The 19035-nt window shown below is 38.9% G+C and overlaps 5 protein-coding genes across 5 annotated transcripts; 4 read left to right on the forward strand and 1 right to left on the reverse strand.

Annotated features, from left to right (window-relative positions):
- Positions 1–133: 133 nt before the first annotated feature.
- On the forward strand, positions 134–4181 carry V1514DRAFT_326638 (RecF/RecN/SMC). Its single transcript, XM_066926839.1, has 7 exons — positions 134–510; positions 558–968; positions 1019–1315; positions 1367–2731; positions 2785–2878; positions 2930–3860; positions 3912–4181. Exons 1-7 carry the CDS (start codon positions 193–195, stop codon positions 4015–4017), a joined length of 3522 nt encoding a protein of 1173 aa, XP_066785070.1. The 5' UTR covers positions 134–192; the 3' UTR covers positions 4018–4181.
- A 790-nt stretch (positions 4182–4971) lies between these two features.
- V1514DRAFT_290336 (caib/baif family protein-like protein) lies at positions 4972–6761 on the forward strand. The gene is made up of 5 exons (XM_066925297.1): positions 4972–5297; positions 5350–5478; positions 5541–5845; positions 5898–6295; positions 6349–6761. The coding sequence occupies exons 1-5, from the start codon at positions 5074–5076 to the stop codon at positions 6637–6639; spliced, it is 1347 nt and encodes a 448-aa protein (XP_066785071.1). The 5' UTR covers positions 4972–5073; the 3' UTR covers positions 6640–6761.
- On the forward strand, positions 6762–8428 carry V1514DRAFT_326649 (uncharacterized protein). The gene is made up of 2 exons (XM_066926840.1): positions 6762–7275; positions 7344–8428. The coding sequence occupies exons 1-2, from the start codon at positions 7006–7008 to the stop codon at positions 8025–8027; spliced, it is 954 nt and encodes a 317-aa protein (XP_066785072.1). The 5' UTR covers positions 6762–7005; the 3' UTR covers positions 8028–8428.
- Positions 8294–14162, reverse strand: V1514DRAFT_290341 (uncharacterized protein). Its single transcript, XM_066925298.1, has 10 exons — positions 14022–14162; positions 13893–13964; positions 13722–13841; positions 13319–13672; positions 12550–13268; positions 11980–12498; positions 10916–11924; positions 10425–10868; positions 9469–10373; positions 8294–9413 (listed from the first exon to the last, which is right to left on the reverse strand). Exons 1-10 carry the CDS (start codon positions 14037–14039, stop codon positions 8426–8428), a joined length of 5148 nt encoding a protein of 1715 aa, XP_066785073.1. The 5' UTR covers positions 14040–14162; the 3' UTR covers positions 8294–8425.
- Positions 14163–14675: 513 nt separating this feature from the next.
- Positions 14676–18711, forward strand: V1514DRAFT_318463 (uncharacterized protein; the record flags this gene model as incomplete). The annotated part of the gene is made up of 5 exons (XM_066925890.1): positions 14676–14778; positions 14830–14950; positions 15011–17375; positions 17429–17580; positions 17652–18711. 5 exons carry the CDS (start codon positions 14676–14678, stop codon positions 18709–18711), a joined length of 3801 nt encoding a protein of 1266 aa, XP_066785074.1.
- Between the last annotated feature and the right edge of the window lie 324 nt (positions 18712–19035).

Raw genomic sequence — 19035 nt, forward strand, 5'->3', positions numbered from 1 at the left:
GGAATGCTCCATGTTGTATGGATGTCGGAAAATGTAAACAAGGCCACACCTTGATTTTCATAGCAGGGGTTTGTACTTGTTTCCGTAGCGACAGTATCAAAACAAACGCGACTGTGCTAAAATCAAAACAAGACTTTTCTCTCTAGTAATCGAATTTTCGGAGTATTTTTTTTTGCTTCCCCATCAGCAACAATGAGGCTTGACGAGCTCATTATAGATGGCTTTAAGTCGTACGCGACTCGAACCGTTATTAGTGGATGGGATTCGTCGTTCAACTGTATCACGGGATTGAACGGATCTGGCAAGTCAAACATCCTTGATGCCATCTGCTTCGTGCTCGGAATCACGACAATGAGTACAGTGCGAGCGCAGAGCTTACAGGATCTTATATACAAACGGGGTCAAGCTGGAGTAACAAAGGCTAGCGTTACTATTGTGTTTGACAACTCTGACACGGCAAAGAGTCCTATCGGGTTTGAGAATTCCCCACAAATCAGTGTCACACGACAGGTATTTTTAATTGCAGTAGATGAGGTTCTTGATGTTAATAATTCTAGATTGTTCTTGGTGGTACTAGCAAATACCTGATTAATGGTCATCGTGCACAACAGCAAACAGTGCAGAACCTGTTTCAATCGATTCAGCTGAACATTAATAATCCAAATTTCTTGATCATGCAGGGTCGTATTACGAAAGTTTTGAACATGAAAGCTACCGAAATTCTTGCCATGATTGAAGAAGCTTCTGGTACTCGAATGTTTGAAGACAGACGCGACAAAGCGCTTAAAACCATGTCCAAGAAGGACAAGAAAGTTGAAGAAATTAATGAGCTTCTTCAAGAGGAGATTGAACCAAAACTAGAAAAACTTCGAATAGAGAAACGGTCTTTTTTGGAGCTTCAAAAAACGCAAACAGATCTCGAGCGTATTACTCGAATTGTTGTTTCTCACGACTATCTAAGATATAATGTAAAAATCCATAGTCATTATCAAGTTTTGTTTTCTAATTATGTTTTTAGGACGTATTACACGAATTTGACCAGAAAATCGAAAAGAAGGCATCTGAGATTTCGGCCATTGAAAACGTCATTGCAAAGACCAAGTCAGAAGTGGCGCTTATTGAAGAGGATATTAGTCGCGTAATTGCTTTGAGAGAGAAAGAACTACAAAAAGGAGATCAATATCAAAAAATGGAACAAGTTCTTAAAAAGACTTCTCATGAAGTTGTTCGGCTTACAACACTTTTGGAATTGAAAACTAAGAATATTGTTGAGGAAGAGGCCAAAGGTGAATTATTTTTGCAAAGCATCAACGAAGTATGAAAAATATTTAGTTTTAATTAAGGATTGCTCTAATTTGAATATTAGTTACAAGCACAGCTTGCTGAGAAAGCTAAGGAATATGAAGGCAAAGAGCTATCTTATAGAACTCTAAAAGAATCACATGCAAGATTACTTGCGGAAGCTTCGTCAAAGGAAGAGCTGTTGGAGACATTGAGGACTGGAGTAGCGTCAAAGGAAGGTCAAAAAAATGGATTTCTAGATCAACTCGAGCAAGCCAGGGCAGACGCAAGTCAAGGCAAGAGTAGACAAGAACAAGTAAAACTTGAGATAGCTCATCTTCAGAAACAAAGCAAGGAGCTGACTCCCAAAGCTAGAAAGGCCGAGCAACAAAATTTAGGACTGCTTTCAAAGGTTGACTCATTAAAGCAAGAATGCGCGGCTTTGGAACAAAACTTGGCAGATTTGCAATTTGACCCAAAAGCTCATGAAGACCTTAAGCAAAAGAAGGTTAAAATTGATACCAGAATCAGAGAATTATCAATGAAAATTGATGGTCTTAAACGCCAGGTTTCTAATATTGACTTTAATTACGATAATCCGACCACAAATTTCGACAGGTCAAAAGTCAAAGGGCTAGTTGCTCAATTATTTTTTTTGGAGGAGTCAAAGTTTGAGTGCTCTACTGCTTTGGAGATATGCGCTGGCGGCAGACTATTTAACGTTGTTGTAGATAATGAAATTACTGGAACACAACTTTTGGAGAACGGTAGATTGAGAAAAAGAGTTACAATAATTCCGTTAAACAAAATCTCTGCGTTTAAAGCATCAGCTGAAAAGTTGGGAGCTGCAAAAAACATTGCACCTGGTAAAGTGGATCTCGCTTTGTCGCTTGTTGGATATGACGAGGAGGTCGCACGAGCTATGGAGTACGTTTTTGGATCAACGTTAATATGTGCCGATTCAGAAACAGCTAAAAAAGTCACTTTTGATCCACGAGTGCGAATGAGGAGTGTGACTTTTCAAGGTGATTTGTACGACCCAAATGGGACACTTTCTGGTGGTAGTGCGCCGAATACCACTGGTATTTTGATAAAGATTCAAGAACTAAATCATCTAACCGCAGAGCTAACTAATGAGAAGACCTTTCTTGCTAAGCTTAAAGACATGATGGCTAGTGAAGTGACGCGAATTGAAAGAGGAACAAAGATCTCACAACAACTGGATCTAAAAAAGCATGAGGTTGTATTGATGGAACAGCAAATTGCAAATAATTCTTCCACTTCATTACTCAGCGAACTTCAGAAAATATTGGAGAAAATTAAAAATCTTGAGCAACAATTGCAAGCAGCCCGTGATGCAGAAGTACAAGCCAACCAGAATATATTGAGAATTGAAAAGGACATGGCTGAATTTAAATCCAATAAAGGGTCTAAGCTTGAACTTCTTAAGGTACATTATAATAACTACATTTATGATAAATTAATTTACTAACTAATTGGCAGAGCGAACTTGGTTCGTTAAAATCAAAAGCTGAAATTCAGAGCAAAGATTTAAAAATTGCTCAAAAAGATTATCAGTCTAGCCAGATAGAAAAAGGTATGAATTAAGAAATTAAGATACGATATCTATTATTGACGCCAATGTTAGACCAGGTAGATGCAGATATTTTGTCAGCACAGAGCTCGTTCCAAGATGCTAAGCAAACTTGGAAAGACCTCAATGCAGAATTAAGTGAGCTTAAATCTGTGCTTGAAGCTGAGAACTTAAAACAGAAAGAGATTTCAGAATTAGTTGAGAAGGAAAAAGCTAAGCTTTTAGGTTTTGATGAAGAAATCTCAGTGTTGCAAGATACCAAGCGTACTAAGTCACAAAATATTGAAGATGATGCTTTGGAAGTTCAGAAGGGAAGTCATGAAATGGATAAAATGCGAACAGATCGAAAGCAAGCAAAAAACAGGCTTGCAGAACTGGCCAATCAATTCGGATGGGTTAACGAAGAAAAAGGTTTGTTTGGTAAAACAGGTTCTCCATATGATTTTTCAGGGTACAATATAACAGAATGCAAATCAACCATGAAGCAACTCACTGACAGATACAATGAGATGAAGAAGACAGTAAATGGCAAGGTAATGAATATGATCGACAATGTAGAAAAGAAAGAGGCTTCATTGTGTACCATGTTAAAGACAATCGACAAGGACAAACGAAAGATTGAAGAAACTATCGCCACGTTGGATGAATATAAAAAAGAAGCTTTGATTAAAACTTGGCAAAAAGTCAATGAAGATTTTGGTCACATTTTTGCCGATATGCTACCAGGCAGCTTTGCTAAGCTTGAACCTCCTGAGGGTAAAGAGGTAACTGATGGTCTTGAAGTTAAGGTTTGCCTAGGCAAAATCTGGAAAGAATCACTTGCAGAGCTGAGTGGTGGTCAACGGTCATTGGTAGCATTGTCACTTATTATGGCATTGCTTCAATTCAAGCCAGCGCCTATGTATATTCTTGATGAAGTCGATGCGGCTTTAGATTTGTCGCATACGCAGAACATTGGCAAGTTAATCAAAACTAGATTTAAAGGGTATGTAAACTATTTTAATGGTTGCGAAAGCATTACTGACAGAAATTTTAGATCGCAGTTCATTGTCGTTAGTTTAAAGGACGGTTTGTTTTCTAACGCAAACAAAGTTTTCAGAACTCGATTCCAAGAGGGCAGTTCGGTTGTTTCTGTAATGTAGGGGTTGTGTTACGACGTAGTTCTTTTCGGGGGGGGGGTTTTTTTTGTTATTTTTATATAATATCCGGCCAATGTATACATATATATATCTTTATGCAATGTGTACAATTAGAATTTTCTGTATATGTACTTGATATTTTTTTTTGCATTTTAATTAAAAAAAAAAAAACCTTTAAAACTTTCCAGATCGAAACTGTTGTACTAGTGCCATTAACCTGAATAGAATATTATTAGACATTTTCACACGTAAATCGAACAAGTAGTATGCACTCACTGGTCAAGTCTGAATTCGATGTTGTATTTCTGGAATACCTCTGCTACTATACATTCGTGTGTTAGCATGTGAACTGAATTCTAAAAAAAATATGTAACTGGTACTAAGTACGTTTTGTGGTTTCCCGACTAACGTCACTATCGTTAAGCAGCTTGTAAAGACGAAACATGCTTGGAAAAGAATTGGATCCTGATTTATCAATATATCCTTTATCCTGAAGCACGTTGTATGTTTTGACAAATTGCTGTATGACCTAGACAAATCAGTAATCAAAAGCCTAAAACTTGGTAAAACACTCACCTCTGGATTGGAAGAAATTTGATCCAAAAATTTAGACACCTTGTCTGCTGAATCAGCTTTAGAAGCATCATCTGAGTATAGCCGTTTGAATGCTTTATTGTTATTGTATTGTGAATGAATACGCTGATTAGTAGTGGTACGGAGAGCAATTTGAGATGCCACAGGGGTGCGCATGCACCGTGTTGAAAGTGATATCACCTGCCGTAATAAGATCATAATGTCTCGACTATTATCAAGTTAGAAAATCCTCTCGATCGTGTATAATCAGTTGTGTATAATTTGAAAATTTTGTTAAAATGTTGAAAGATCAATTTGACATTTGAACGCCGCACAATGATATTTTTGCCGGCTTTTCCACAAATCTCTCGATATTTTTGCACGGCTCGGACTTGATAATCTTAGGATTTATATTTGTTAACAAATACAGAATTTTAACAATTGTTCTAATTTTTATGCTTTGTAATTGTATTGGTTTTTTAAAACATGTCGTCTACAATTAGACATCGAATTGCTTCGATTGCATGTACTCGACCCCAGGTTTCTCCTCACCTTAAGTTTCAACAACAATGTCGAGCAAATCATCTACAGCATCATTCTTCCATTTCTCAAAAGGAATATCTCGAACAGCCATTAAAAGGAATTCGGATCGTAGACCTTACTAGGGTTGTGGCTGGGCCATACGCAACGCAGCAACTTGCAGACCTTGGGTAAATAATTTGAAGTTAAATTCAGCAGGTCCTATGGCTTATCTGAAGGCAGGGCCGACGTTATTAAAATTGAACATGTTTCTAGAGGAGATGATACTAGAAGCTGGGGTCCCCCATTTGCAAAATCTTTAACTAATCCAGAAGCAATGGGTGAAAGCGCATACTTTCTTTGCGTCAATAGGTATGAATCTTGAGGTATATTTTGTGATCTTGTTTCTCAATTTTTTTGGCATTTTAAAAAAGAAATAAAAAGTCAATAGGTCTGAATTTCAAAGAGCCAAAAGCCCAAGAAATAATTAAGAAATTAATAAAGGAAAGTGATGTAGTTGTTGAAAACTACATACCCGGTACTCTGGCCAAATACGGACTTGCTTATGATCAACTGAATGACGACAAAATCATATATGCGAGTATAACTGGGTATGGACAGACAGGGCCATACAGTCATAGAGCAGGTTATGACGTTATGGTTGAAGCTGAAATGGGTCTTATGCACATTACAGGAGAAGCTGATGGGCCTCCGGTAAAAGTGGGAGTCGCAGTAACTGGTATGGAAAAAAATTTTCGTCTTCTGAAAATTTCTAACTTTTTTTTTAACAGATATTGCAACGGCCTTGAATGCTGCAAATGCGATTCTTGCGGCTGTCATTGGAAAAAGTAGGACTGGTAAAGGTCAGTATATCGACGTGGCCCTGGCTGACTGTCAAGTGGCCATGCTTGCAAATATCGCCTCGTCATGTTTGATTTCCGGTCAACCTGATACGGGAAGACATGGTACTGCACATCCAAGCATCTGTCCGTACAAGGCGTTCCCAACAATAGATGGAAGCGTTATGATTGGAGGTGCAAACGACAGATTGTTTGCCATTCTGTGCCACAGACTGGGACAGAATGACTGGGTGACGGATGAGCGATTCGTTACTAACGCTCTCAGGGTTAAGAACAGAAATATTTTGGAACCCATGATAGCTAGAGAAACCAAGAAAAAAACTACCAAGGTACGATTTTGTTGATATTGGATGATTTGATTTATTTAATCTTAATTAATTAGGAATGGCTGGACGTTTTCGATCAAAGCGGGCTGGCGTACGCCGCGGTCAACGATATCCAATCGACTCTAAATCATCCACATGTTTTAGCCAGAAATATGATTACCACGGTCGATCATCCAACTTGCGGGCCCATCAAATTAGTTAGTCCACCGGTTAAGTTCTCTCGTGCGAAACCTTCAATTCGCACTGCTCCTCCGACGTTAGGTCAGCATAGTAACGAAATTTTGAGTGAGCTAGGATATTCACTGGCAGAGATAAAAGACATGAAAGCCAAAGGCATAATAAGTTAGAGATTAAAAGGATTTTTGACATTGGTAGTAATTATAAGTTAATTGATCAGTGTACGTATATTAATTAGATTGACGTCGGGGGAGTCAAAGTGTGATGTTCAAACCTTAATATGCAAATGACCAAAATCGATTAGTTATACGTAACACTGTTAACACATTAGTCAAATATACGACCGACAGTATAAAACTTTCAAATTTAATTCATGAATTCAAGCTGCTGTGAATAGATAGTTGTACTCCCAGATATAAAGGAGGCAAAGCTGAATTCATGAGGTCTCATGTCACCAAGGCCACACTATCACTCGGATTCTGCTCTATATATATATAAATAATTTTTTTTTTGAAGATAGTTCTCTAGATATAAACATGTCCGACACTAACAATGATGGATCTTCTTATTTTACATCATCTCAGATTTATAGTCAGGCTAACGCAGCCTCTACGCCAACCATTCCGGATATGCAAGCAACGACGTCGTCTTCGACGTCAATCACGAATACTATATCACCAACAGTAACTTTAACAAGTGAAACATCAGGAAGCGGGGTAGCAAGACGTGGCGGACACTCGGCAGGTAACGGAAGAAGAATTCGTGGTGGAAGGAAAAGGAGAGGAAGAATTGCAAAAAAAGATGAGGTAGAGCAATATGACTTACACGAAAAAAAAAAAAAAAAAAAAAAAAAAAATAACTGACCATAATCCAGTTAGAAGAAAGTGATGAAGAATATTCATTTGAAGGTACCACAAAATCTGGAAGAAAAGTGCACAAGCCGCAGCAATTTGATCCTATTGATCCCAATGGAGAACGGAAACGATCACTGTATCATCGCCGTGATTTGCAGACCTGTAAAGTCTGCCAGCGTGGCCATAGTCTGGAGTCTAACTTGATCGTGTTCTGCGATGGATGTAATGATCCATATCATCAACTTTGCCATGATCCACCGATTGGCCGAATGTTTATTGAAATCGAAGAAGCGCAATGGTTTTGTTTCAACTGTAAATCAAAAGTTAGCCAGATTCCATTAGAAATGGGGATGCTTGGAGGAAGTTTGACAGATCTCGAAAAGAGAACATATCTTTTGTCACTACCAGTGCAGCACCTGGTAGAAATTATCCTAATGTGTGAACAGCAATTTCCAACTTTACCTATATATTCTCCAAATATCAAATCCATATTGTCTCAGAAAAGACAGGTTAGAACTTTGGGTCTTTCAGCAGTTCAAAGCAGCCAAGAAAAGACAAATATTCGAAACCGCCAATTAGATGTAAATTATTTTCGACATGGTTTTTATAAATGTGTTACTAATTTATTATTTAGGATACTACACCGCTTCCAGGATCTGGTTTGCAAATTCCACAAGAAACAGCTGCGGATGAAGAATACTTGATTGAGGACGATTCTAATATTTTTAGGCGTAAATTTTACAATACTACTACTACTACTACTATCACTGCTACTACTGCTACTGATAATCATAACAACAACAACAACAACAATAGTTTAACAGCTCATTTTTTGGCACAACCTCGTTCATTAAATTTTGATGTAAATAATGCGCCATCAATGATTCCGAATGGGCACGACAGTGGCGTTGGCTCTGCAGATCATATTGGGCTTTTCCGGCAAGGTTCTCATTCAATGTGATCAAAATAATAAAAGTAACCATCGGAATTGTACTTGTTCTAACTTTAACAAAAACAATATAATTCCGATTAAACATTAACTATAAAACATCATATCTTGTTATACATTCATTATAATTTCATACAATCACCCTTATGATCCTTACTGCAGAACCACTTTTTCCACCTCATCATTTTTGTTTTCCTCGTAGTCTCCACCTTTGGCAGCATGCTTATTCTCGACAGATTCATTGTGAGTGCTTGCGTTCAATGCTAGACCTTGATCTCCTCCGGATTGCTCTTTATCCTTCTCTTTATTCTTCACTGCTTTATCATCTTTTTCTTTTGATTTTCCATGTTCTTTGTCCTTCCTTTCCTTTTCATCTTTTTCTTTCTTTTCTTTATTTTCTTTGGCTGCAGCACCATCCACGAGAGGTTTAGCAATAGCATTTGCTTTCGATATAACTTCTTTCCTGGTTAGCCGCGCTGTGCGCGGCCGGCTGCTCGACGTAGATGCGGGTGCGAGAGCAACGTTATCAGATGCAGTATTTTCGCCCTCTAGTTTTACTACGTCCGAAATGGGAGATAAAGCACGCGACTGAGGTAAAGACGGCGGTTGAGATGATATCTGGAGAGACTTGACATCTTCATTCGCGAGATCATTTAATTCGACTGTTTGTTCATTCCCAGTGTTGACACCTGATCTTAAACTGCTCTCCAATTCTGGAAGAGTGTTATACAGCACAACGTACATGCTTCCAAAAGCATCATCCAACATGGCAGCCGATGCTAACCCCATATTCAACTTTCGAAGCTCAGCGTTATCATATAATGCTTTCAGTAACTTAGGCATGGGCTTAAGCTTTAGGCAAATTTTTTCCAACCTAGCTGCTTTTTCACTAAATTCTTCAACCGAGATTTTTGCAATCAGAGATTCTAGTGAAATATCAACAACCCCGGCTTGGACTTTCAAAACGTGAGCAATAGCTGCGCAGAGCCTTTCCCAGGTTGCTGCATGACCAACCATGACTGATAGTAAACGACGAATTTTTCGCGCCAAGAGCATCATTGTCTCAAGATCTAAGGTACGTTCCAAAATATCAATGTAATACATTGTGTAAACCTGGGTATATACAAAATGCCGCCCAGCCCTAAAATAAGTTAGCAAAAATATCAATAAAAAAACTTATTCTTATACAACAATACCTTTCAAACTCTGGCTTCCAAATACTCATAAAAGACTTGGCAGCTTTAAGATTGTAAAAGCTAGAAATCTCTTCTTTGGCTTTATCAATGTTTGCAAGACCTTTATCGTATATTGTCGCAATCCTATATGTATGTTTATGATGCCAGCGTTTTTTATCGGCACTTCTCAGCCTCAGCATCATATCAATTATAAGCTCATACAAATCTTTTAATGTGGAGACCTCTGTTTCAGGTTCTTTGTAATATAATGACTGTTTCAGGTATTCTAATCCTTTCAAAACGTTAATTTTCCCAGAGTTAAGATACTTAAAAACTGAAGCTATGAGTTTATAATGAGGCTCAAATATTGGATCACCTTGAGCTCCTTTCTCTTTCACCTTTTTAGACGCTTCTAAGTAAACATCCAAGATCTCAACAGGGTTGTATTGTAGTTTTCCTAAGCATTTAGCTGTCATGTAGTAATTCCTCCAGTCCGCGTCATCTTTCCTAATTGACAGCTGAAACATGTGCAAAGCAAGTTTTAACACACTTGATATTTTCAGCTCTGAATGACTCGGCTTCACAAGCATACCCGAAGCACTACTAAAATACCTATCAAATTCTTCGCTATGCCGATATACTTCCATTGACAATGGAGGACGAGCCGAAGAGTATAATTCATAGCCAAAGTCTGTGAAAAAATTGGCCATGACAGATGGTGCAGATGGATAAGACTCTGCTCGCAAAAGAAGCGTCGTTGCAACAGTAAAGCACAGCAGGGCACGGCGTTGAATGGCCGCAATTGATTTCACATCTGTGTTAAGCTTATCCGCGCTCCATGTCATTTCATCTTCAGCCTGTGCATCAAAAGCCTGTGCGAGACCATACCAAGATTCAAACCGATTTGTATTACATACAAGATCATGCTACATGAATCATTAGCATAATCAAAAAGAAGTTTACAAAAAACAACATACCTTAAAGTATCGCATAGCGTAATCTAAATCCTCGGTTCGACCAGCACTCGTACGTTTCCTAGACCGATATTGAGTCAAATAAATCTGACCCTGAAGATAATACAATCCAATCATGGCAACTTGTGTAAAATCTGATTTCACTGGAACTGTTGACAATCCCTCGGTTCCCTGTAACGCTTTCTGAAAAAGCAACGGGTTAATCGATTGTGAAATATAATTATCTATAATGCACTGATTATAATATATAGCAGTCTGATCCCGGCGTGGCACGCCAATAACTTCACAAAATTTATCAAGGACTTGCTTCATGTCAGACCGCGGCAGCTGCTGGGATGGTCGGCGACGCATAGCCATCGCCATAATAAACCGAACTAGGGCAGTGGCATCTTGTTTATCCAAAGTAATAGTGATAGCTTTATGGTCATAAGGAAAAAAAACTTCGTTCTACAATCGTCAGCATGTGATATAGTTCTTAATGAAAGGCAACATACTCCTAAGGCAAGACCAAATCGGCAGTGCATGCATTGAAGCATTTCAGTCTCCGAATCAGGATTATCCATCCTCAACAGTTCGTCTTGCACAAGACGAAGAAACACACCATTGGCTACAGCACAGTATCCACGGATGCCTAGTTCTTCATGCAACACTGAAAGCAAATTCAAAAGCGAGTTATTAGCGGCTTGAATATTTTCTGGCTTAGCGTCTTGAATTAACTTCTTTTTTAACAAGATGTAAGCAAACGCCCAAGCATTCACTAGGAGGTCTGTAAGTTGCCTTCTTGTCTTCGTACTAATAGAAGACTCTGAGTGAATCATGATACCATCACTCACATTATCATCATGAATCACGTACACATGTAGAATGCGTAAAAGGGATAACGTAGCTTTTAATGCAGAATCAGTCCCCCGAGAATCAATCATGTTTATCTGATTTTCATCATCAATTGCTTTGGAGACCAGCTGTTCATAAAGATCACGCAAAAAGTATAGATGCGAGTAAAGATCAGCCACGCTTCCAACTTTGTTTGAAAGATCATCCATAATTGAACAAACCAGTGATACCAAACAATAAAAAGAATTTTTACTATCTCCAATATTATCATAACAGTCTCTAAGTAAATCCCACAAGTGAAATCTAAATGACATTGGAGAAGATATAATAAACTGTTCAACAGCTTTAAAATCAACGGTTTCAACCGAAAATTCAGTTTTTGCTGTACTAAACGAAGGCCTTAATACCGTTTCAAGAAGGTGAATTTTACGAATAGTGTTATTATTTGAACTTTCAAAAATACTGGAAAAAACGGTAGCAGTTTGAAGTTTAGATAAATGCTTTTCGACTCCATCCATCGACAGTGTAGGAATATATGGAGTATTTGGAAATTTGATCAAAATGTCGGGGTAGTCTTCCAACACCTTTTTAAAATTCTCAAACTTCAGAAACACATCATCGGGTGCATTTCCGCTTGTCTGTTCTAGTACGACCGCTGCCCACTCATGCCTGAATTAATCAATTAATTATAGTAAACGCAATGACCATCACAAATCAAACATACCTTAAAATTAATGCTTGTGATATCTTTGGATCAGGATTGCTATATGTTCGCACCAAGTCAGACGATAGATCTCGCCAAACTTGAATAAGATCCAAAAAGTTAGCAGATAACCGCTTTTTAGGAACATCTCCTCGACTCTTATCCATGTAATAATTAACAAGAATCTCAAACAGTGCTTCTGCAAATTCAGCAGCCCCGTGCGTCTCAAACTGTGAATTAGATTGTTTGAATATATCTGAAACATAATGATGGAGTAATTCGATCCACTCCAGTATAATGTCCAATACTATGTTTTCCAAAGATAAAGGCCATTTCCTGTTATTAAAATTTTGAGAGGCATCTTTCGGAACAATCAAGTTTCGCAAATAGGCGATTGCCAAATTAGCCAAAAAATGGCCATCGTTGCACGCAAATTGAATAAAAGGCTCCAAATCATCATTGTCGTTTAATTGAATCGTATCAAGCAGGCTTGTTTTTCCAATTGCGATATCAAACAATCGAGACGTATCATTCAATGATCTGTAAGTATTGTTAGAAACAGTTAATGAATCCACTGCAACGTCACATTACCCTTGAAAGTCATCACCGTTGAGAAGTAACTTGCCATTTGAGTCTTTCCATTCATGTAGACTGATGGCAAAATCTCTTACGATAAAATCTAAAGTTTCAATTGGCGTTTCATCACCTGCCGCAATTCCAAGCACGTTTGCTAAAAATGATTCACCGTCAACGTATGGGCTAAATATTTCTTCTACCGTACGCACAAATAATGATGCCGACTTGTCTTCCTGTGTTATAGCTTGCTCCTCTACCCTTGCCCGAACACGTTTACTAGACCTTGCCGCGTTCTCTTCACCAAATGAGCGCCGCTTCCGCCGTTTGTTATCTTCATGTTGATCTTCCTCATTACTTATCTCAGACTTTGTAAACGTATCATCCACTTGTGATTCAATCATTTCAATAATTTCTTTATTCACAGCAGGTTCAAAATCACTGCATATAATTTTAGTTGTTTGCAAGTGAAAAACGTTTCGTTTTTCAACAGAACTCGCTTTTAAGAGTGATTCGCCTATTGAGATCCAACTCATTTTTGGGGACAGTGTAATGCACTCATTCACAACAAATTTCTCACTTAATGTAGTATTTTCATGAGAGATGTCACACAGAAACGTTGGCACGGATGTGGTTTTTTCAATGTACCGTTTTACTGTATCATTGAATTCTGTTTTAGCCAGTTTATTAAATACTGGCCGAGAAAGGGAAATGTGATCTCCAAATTCTGACAACAGCTAAAAAAATTAGGCGCTAAATAAAATACTTTAATTAACATTCTACTTACCTTCCGCAACGCAGATAGAGCAGATATTTCATTTATACCTAGTGGTATATCATCTTTCATGCCCTCATCAATGATCACGGTTTTATTGTCGATAGTATTCAACGCGCATTCTAATGCGAATCTGGTCATTCGTGTTTGCTTCAAAACTGGGAAATAGGTAGAAACTTTAAGCCAAAAATCCGAATCGCGAGAATCATGAATCAAAGCTTCCACAAATTCAATAACACCTTGATTAACTTGTTCTAAATGTTCTGAAGGATTTTCGTTAAGTCTGACCCAATCAAGTACAAGCTGGCCATGATTCTTATACGCAAGGTACTTCAAACTGTGCAACGATGGTGGAATAACCCCAGCCTTGAAACATTATTAGCAACGCACTCTTAAAACTTTTGCTTGCACATACCAACTTGGTATTGAATATTTCCAGCTTAAAAAGTTCACTGTATGTCTCTGAAGCATTCTCCCAATCCTTGTTATATTGATATTTGAGGGCTTCCTGAAATAACTTGAAAGCTTCTTCAACCTAAACATATAAGCATCAAAACCCAGATAACAAAATAGCAGCAAAATATACCTGAACTTCTCTAATCCGCTCTTCATTTTCCACCATATCATCTTCGTCCACATTAAGAGCGGTGAAGGACGCCTTGAAGACGCGTCAGTTGTTTTAAATTTAAAAACACATGACGAATCAAGAACTTACAGGAGTAACCTCGCTCATTTGCGGTTAGCAACTCACACATGCACAAAGCGTCTTAAAAACAAAGAATTAGTAACACCGACACTGAAATCAATCTTGATTGACTTTTTGGTTGAGCTGCTGCTGCTGCTGCTGAACAGTTGCAGATTTCGACTACCCGAAGGCGCGTTTAGCTTGTGACTTGGAATCGAAAAACCATGAGCCGCAGCATGTGACTCTTTAGGGTGACTTTATATGGCGAATAAATATACGCAGGATGACATCAGCAGACACTAGTAAATTATATTGGCCATGAAGTAAACACAAAGTAAACAAACACAACCTGAAGCCAAACGGCATGGTTCAGTGGCCTATACTCAAACAAAACCCGATCAGAAACTGCAGCTAAGCAGTATTTATATGGTGCATTAAACTATAGAAACTGTTAATTACATCCAAAGACAGATTTGATTATAGATATTCATATTTACTTTTTTTTTTTTTAAATTGCCACACCGACGTGTTGCTGTTATATTCGATCAACATTATTAACAACCTAATCGCAAAATTCCGAGTTATTTTCAATGTTTATATTTTTTCAGCAATCTTAGGAGAGTTTTAAATTTGTTGGGGTTTGGATTTTTGCGGCACACATTTGGTTGACTTGCCTGCAAAAGGATGACAGGTCGACCTTTACCGAGCAGAAAGAATGGACAGGGCGGATCAACGCGTCACGATCCAGGTACTAGTTTTGCAAGTTTAGAAGTAGAAACGGCAAAGGGTAAAAAAATCTACTTTTGATTAATTGTAATGGTGAAGTTAACAATTACAGAAAAACTGGCGCAGGTAGAGAAAGCCAAGGCAGCGAATAGCGAACGGTCATATAGCCGGGGGCTTCTATCAATTGCTAGCAATGGACAACCTCGTACACTACCCAATGGTTCTTCAAGACGGTGTGTGTCAAATTAGAAAAAATAATCATAAGAGCGCATTTTACTGATCTTGATTTTAAGCCTCTCGTTGGATTTGACAAGGCGCAGCGGGTTGCCAGTCTTTACGCCGGTAAAATCAGAAGCAACACAAGACAAGACAGCATCAAAGTCCCCTTTTCTAAATTCTGAAAGCAGACAAAGGTTTTCAGCTCAGGTATCATTGGGATCAAATGGTATTGGTACAGCAAGGGAAAAATCCCGAACTTTACTAGACCCTTCTCAGGGGCGAATTCAACACGCAAGCAATTCATTACTTTTAACCAATGACAACAGAATAAAGAACAAAACAAATATTACACATGGAAAGGAACCATTAATATCTTCTAGAGCGAAAGCTTCAACAGCAGGCCGACGAGAAGTGTCGTCGTACACGACGGCTCAACGAGCTACTATGCCAACCGAATCTTCCACAGCACGGTCACGACCTCGGCTTCTTAAGTCTATACCACAGAATGAAACAGGGTTTCCTTCTTCACTCTCTAATATTAATTCCATTTCTCAAAATCATTCGTTGACAGAAAAGAAATATGGTCAAGATGGAAGGCCAATTGAAACCAGACCAGAAACAGGCAATACTGCATCTACGCTTGCCAGATCTAAACAAAGTCAAGTTTTTTCGACTTCTGCGGGAGAGAATGGTACTAGCCCGGCCAAGACGGCATTGCATGGGCTTGCTGCTAGGATTGTAAGTCCTACTGATCGAAGGCGGCGTGTTTCCAACATTGGGACATTATCTGCAGACAGGTCCCGGCGGGCAATAGGAGTAGGATATTCGATAAACACGAAATTGCCTACTGAAACTGTTGGCAAAAACGGGGTTTCCGGAACATTATCCAATCACAGTTCAGTCGATATTTACAAAAGGCAATCCATTGTTGCACCACCGATTAAAGAAGACATTCCTCCTGTTCCGCCAGTACCGTCAAATTCAATTGGATTAGCAAAAGATCGTTTAGGTACAGGGAATACGGCAACGACGGCCCGAACAACTCGATCTATAGAAACTCAACGTGCGATGACCCCGGAGAGACGAGCAACGAGATTACGTTATAATGTGAATTATAATGGACCATCAACCGAGCCACGATATTATTCAAGACAGTACTCAAATAGCCGAATCAAGGACATGGATCCCTCAATGATGCCACCTTTGAAATTATCCGCGCTTCAGCTAAAATCAGTCACAAAGTCAACTAATTCGTCGCCATTTGAGGAACAATCAGATTCAATACCAAAAAAGTCAATATTGTCAAATGTTGAAATTATGAACAGTTCTACAATTACAAATCAGTCAAGTGCAGTCGCTTTGCCTTCTCCTACGCTATCAAAGTTTCCAAGCAAATCTTCGTTACGTGCTGCATTATCATCCCCATCTAACATTCCAATTTCGGCATCAAAACTATCAAAATCTCCTACAAGTAAACTGTCAAACTCTTCCTTATCTACCGGAAATGAGAGTACCAGGAGCAGTCCGTTATTAGGTTCTCGGGAACAAGATAAAAAATCCCGAACACCATCATCTTTAAGACAGCTGGTTTCCCGCACATTAAAGAAACCACTGGGCCATTCAGTGCGTCCAGGTCAAATTGGTTCAGAGCCTGATGAGCACACGTTTACGTCACCGCCTCCACCACTGCCTTCATACGAAGGATCTCTTTCGCCAGTTCCTCCGCCTCATTTGAGTAATGATATTAGTTCTAGTCCTAATGCAGTTTACTCGCAGATTACAAGCCCGACCAAAAAGACACCCTCTGCCACTAAATCATCTTCATGGAAAAATCGCGCATTATTTTCGCCATCGACAGTGCTACCCTTGGCGAATCGTGCATTTAGCAGGAACGAATCGCTTACTTTTGGTCAAATACATTTTTCAGAAGAAGTAATTTTTAAGAAAGATACCAGTGACGAAGCAGCAGAAGACGAAATGAAGCGTATATCGAGTCGACGCAAAAAATTGGATGATGTTGCACATGAGATTGCAGATCTGAAGCTAAAACATTGTGTTCCGACAACTGCAATTTCAGCATTAGAAGCGGTAAAGATTGGGAATCTTGATATTTACGAAAAGGGCGAGATTTTGGATTATCGGGTGGTGAATTTTTATGGTTCGCCGGGGACTAAAAAGATAGTCGGCAATATGACAGCTCATTCTTCAAATTATGGATTTGATGACGAAAAAGGAGATTACAAGATTGTGGTTGGAGATCATCTTGCTTATAGATATGAGATTATCGGGATTCTTGGTAATGGTAGTTTTGGGCAGGTTGTTAAATGCATTGATCACAAAACTGGTGGACTGGTTGCTATTAAGATTATTCGAAATAAGAAAAGATTTCATACGCAGGCGCTGACAGAGACGAAGATTCTTCAGAATTTAAATGAATGGGTAAGTTAAAATTATAAGTGAAAAGGCAATTTTTTTTTTGCTGAGACAAGTAGGATCCCGAAGACATGCATCATTTCGTTCGTGTTACGCATAATTTTTATTTTCGAGGGCATCTTTGCATCGCGACAGAGTTATTAAGTTTGAACTTGTATGAGTTTGTCAAGGAAAATGAATTTAAAGGATTTTCGAGTCGAATTGTTCGAAGGTAGGAAACTCCATGAGGATTTTTGCATGTTTATAAGTGGTTGCTGATGATTATTTTTAAAAAAAAATTAGGTTCACGAAACAAATATTGAGCTGCTTATGCCTGTTACAGAGAAAGAACGTGATACACTGCGATTTAAAACCGGAAAACATATTGCTCTCTACTCCTTCTTCTGCCGAAATTAAAGTGATCGATTTTGGATCTTCATGCTTTGAAACGGAAAGAGTATTTACGTATATTCAGTCGAGGTTCTACCGATCACCAGAAATTATTCTTGGATTGCAGTATGGATTAGCGATTGATATGTGGAGTTTAGGTTGCATCATGGCAGAACTGTATATAGGATATCCTATATTTCCAGGTGAGAATGAACAGGAACAGCTTGGATGTATTATGGAAGTGCTGGGACCTCCGGAGGCGTACATGATTGAGAAGGCTAGTCGAAGAAAGCTATTTTTTGATTCGACGAGAAAACCGCGAGTGGTTATTTCGTCTAGAGGTCGCAAACGGATCCCGAGTTCGAAAACATTGGCACAGGCATTGAAAAGTGATGACGAACGACTTATTGATTTTATTGCGCAATGCTTGCGGTGGGATCCAGCGAAAAGACTGAAGCCAGATGAGGCGGTCAGGCATCCATTTATTACAGGCGAGCCAGTTGAGAAGCATGCTGAACGAAATCGCTTGTCTTTGGCTTCTTCAACATTGCAACAACTGCCGAGGTATTCGACAGCTAGGCAGAATGTGGCCAGACCATTACCCGAAGTGCCGAAGCTTGCCAGGAGTCACGAGTCTGCGATTAGAAACGAGCAGAATGGCATGCCAACCGAGATCCTTGGAAGTAAGGCACCATATTCCGGATCTAGTCGACAATCACCGTTAGGACCGGTAAAGTCTTTATATGGTTCCAAGGCGAGTGCAAGTAAGAGGTTGAGCATAGGAACTGCGTCAAACAGCATTATTCCGCGGGGGTTGACCACGAGCGTCAGCACCAGCGTCATATCATCATCTTTGTTATCGTCTTCGTCTTCGTCATCGCCATCGTCGTCATCTTTGTCGTCTTTGAGAACGGCAGCAAATCTTAGGTCAGATGGCAAAGTGGAAAAAATATTAGAACGCATGGAAACCTAAGTTTTCTACAAGCCATGACGCGAGATTGAGTATTATGGATTTAGTTGAGAAAAAAAAAAAAGAAAAAAAAAGGGTTCAGTGCATGTAATATTCTCTAAATACTATACAACCTCAACAACATATATACGTACGACATTATCAAAGAACAGCTGCAGTGTAATGCAAAATCTGTGTTTATGTTTCACTGTAGTAAGATTAATTGGGGTTGCATGGGAATTGCCATGCACGCGTAATGAAACAAAAAGGGCGCCCAATGCAAGACTGCAAATTGGTATTGGTAATTAACTTCAGATGAGTTTATTCTCGCCGTACGTTGTCTGGCCC

The sequence above is a fragment of the Lipomyces japonicus genome (assembly GCF_038497905.1).
Source record: "Lipomyces japonicus strain CBS 7319 unplaced genomic scaffold V1514scaffold_7, whole genome shotgun sequence".
NCBI lineage: Eukaryota > Fungi > Ascomycota > Lipomycetes > Lipomycetales > Lipomycetaceae > Lipomyces > Lipomyces japonicus.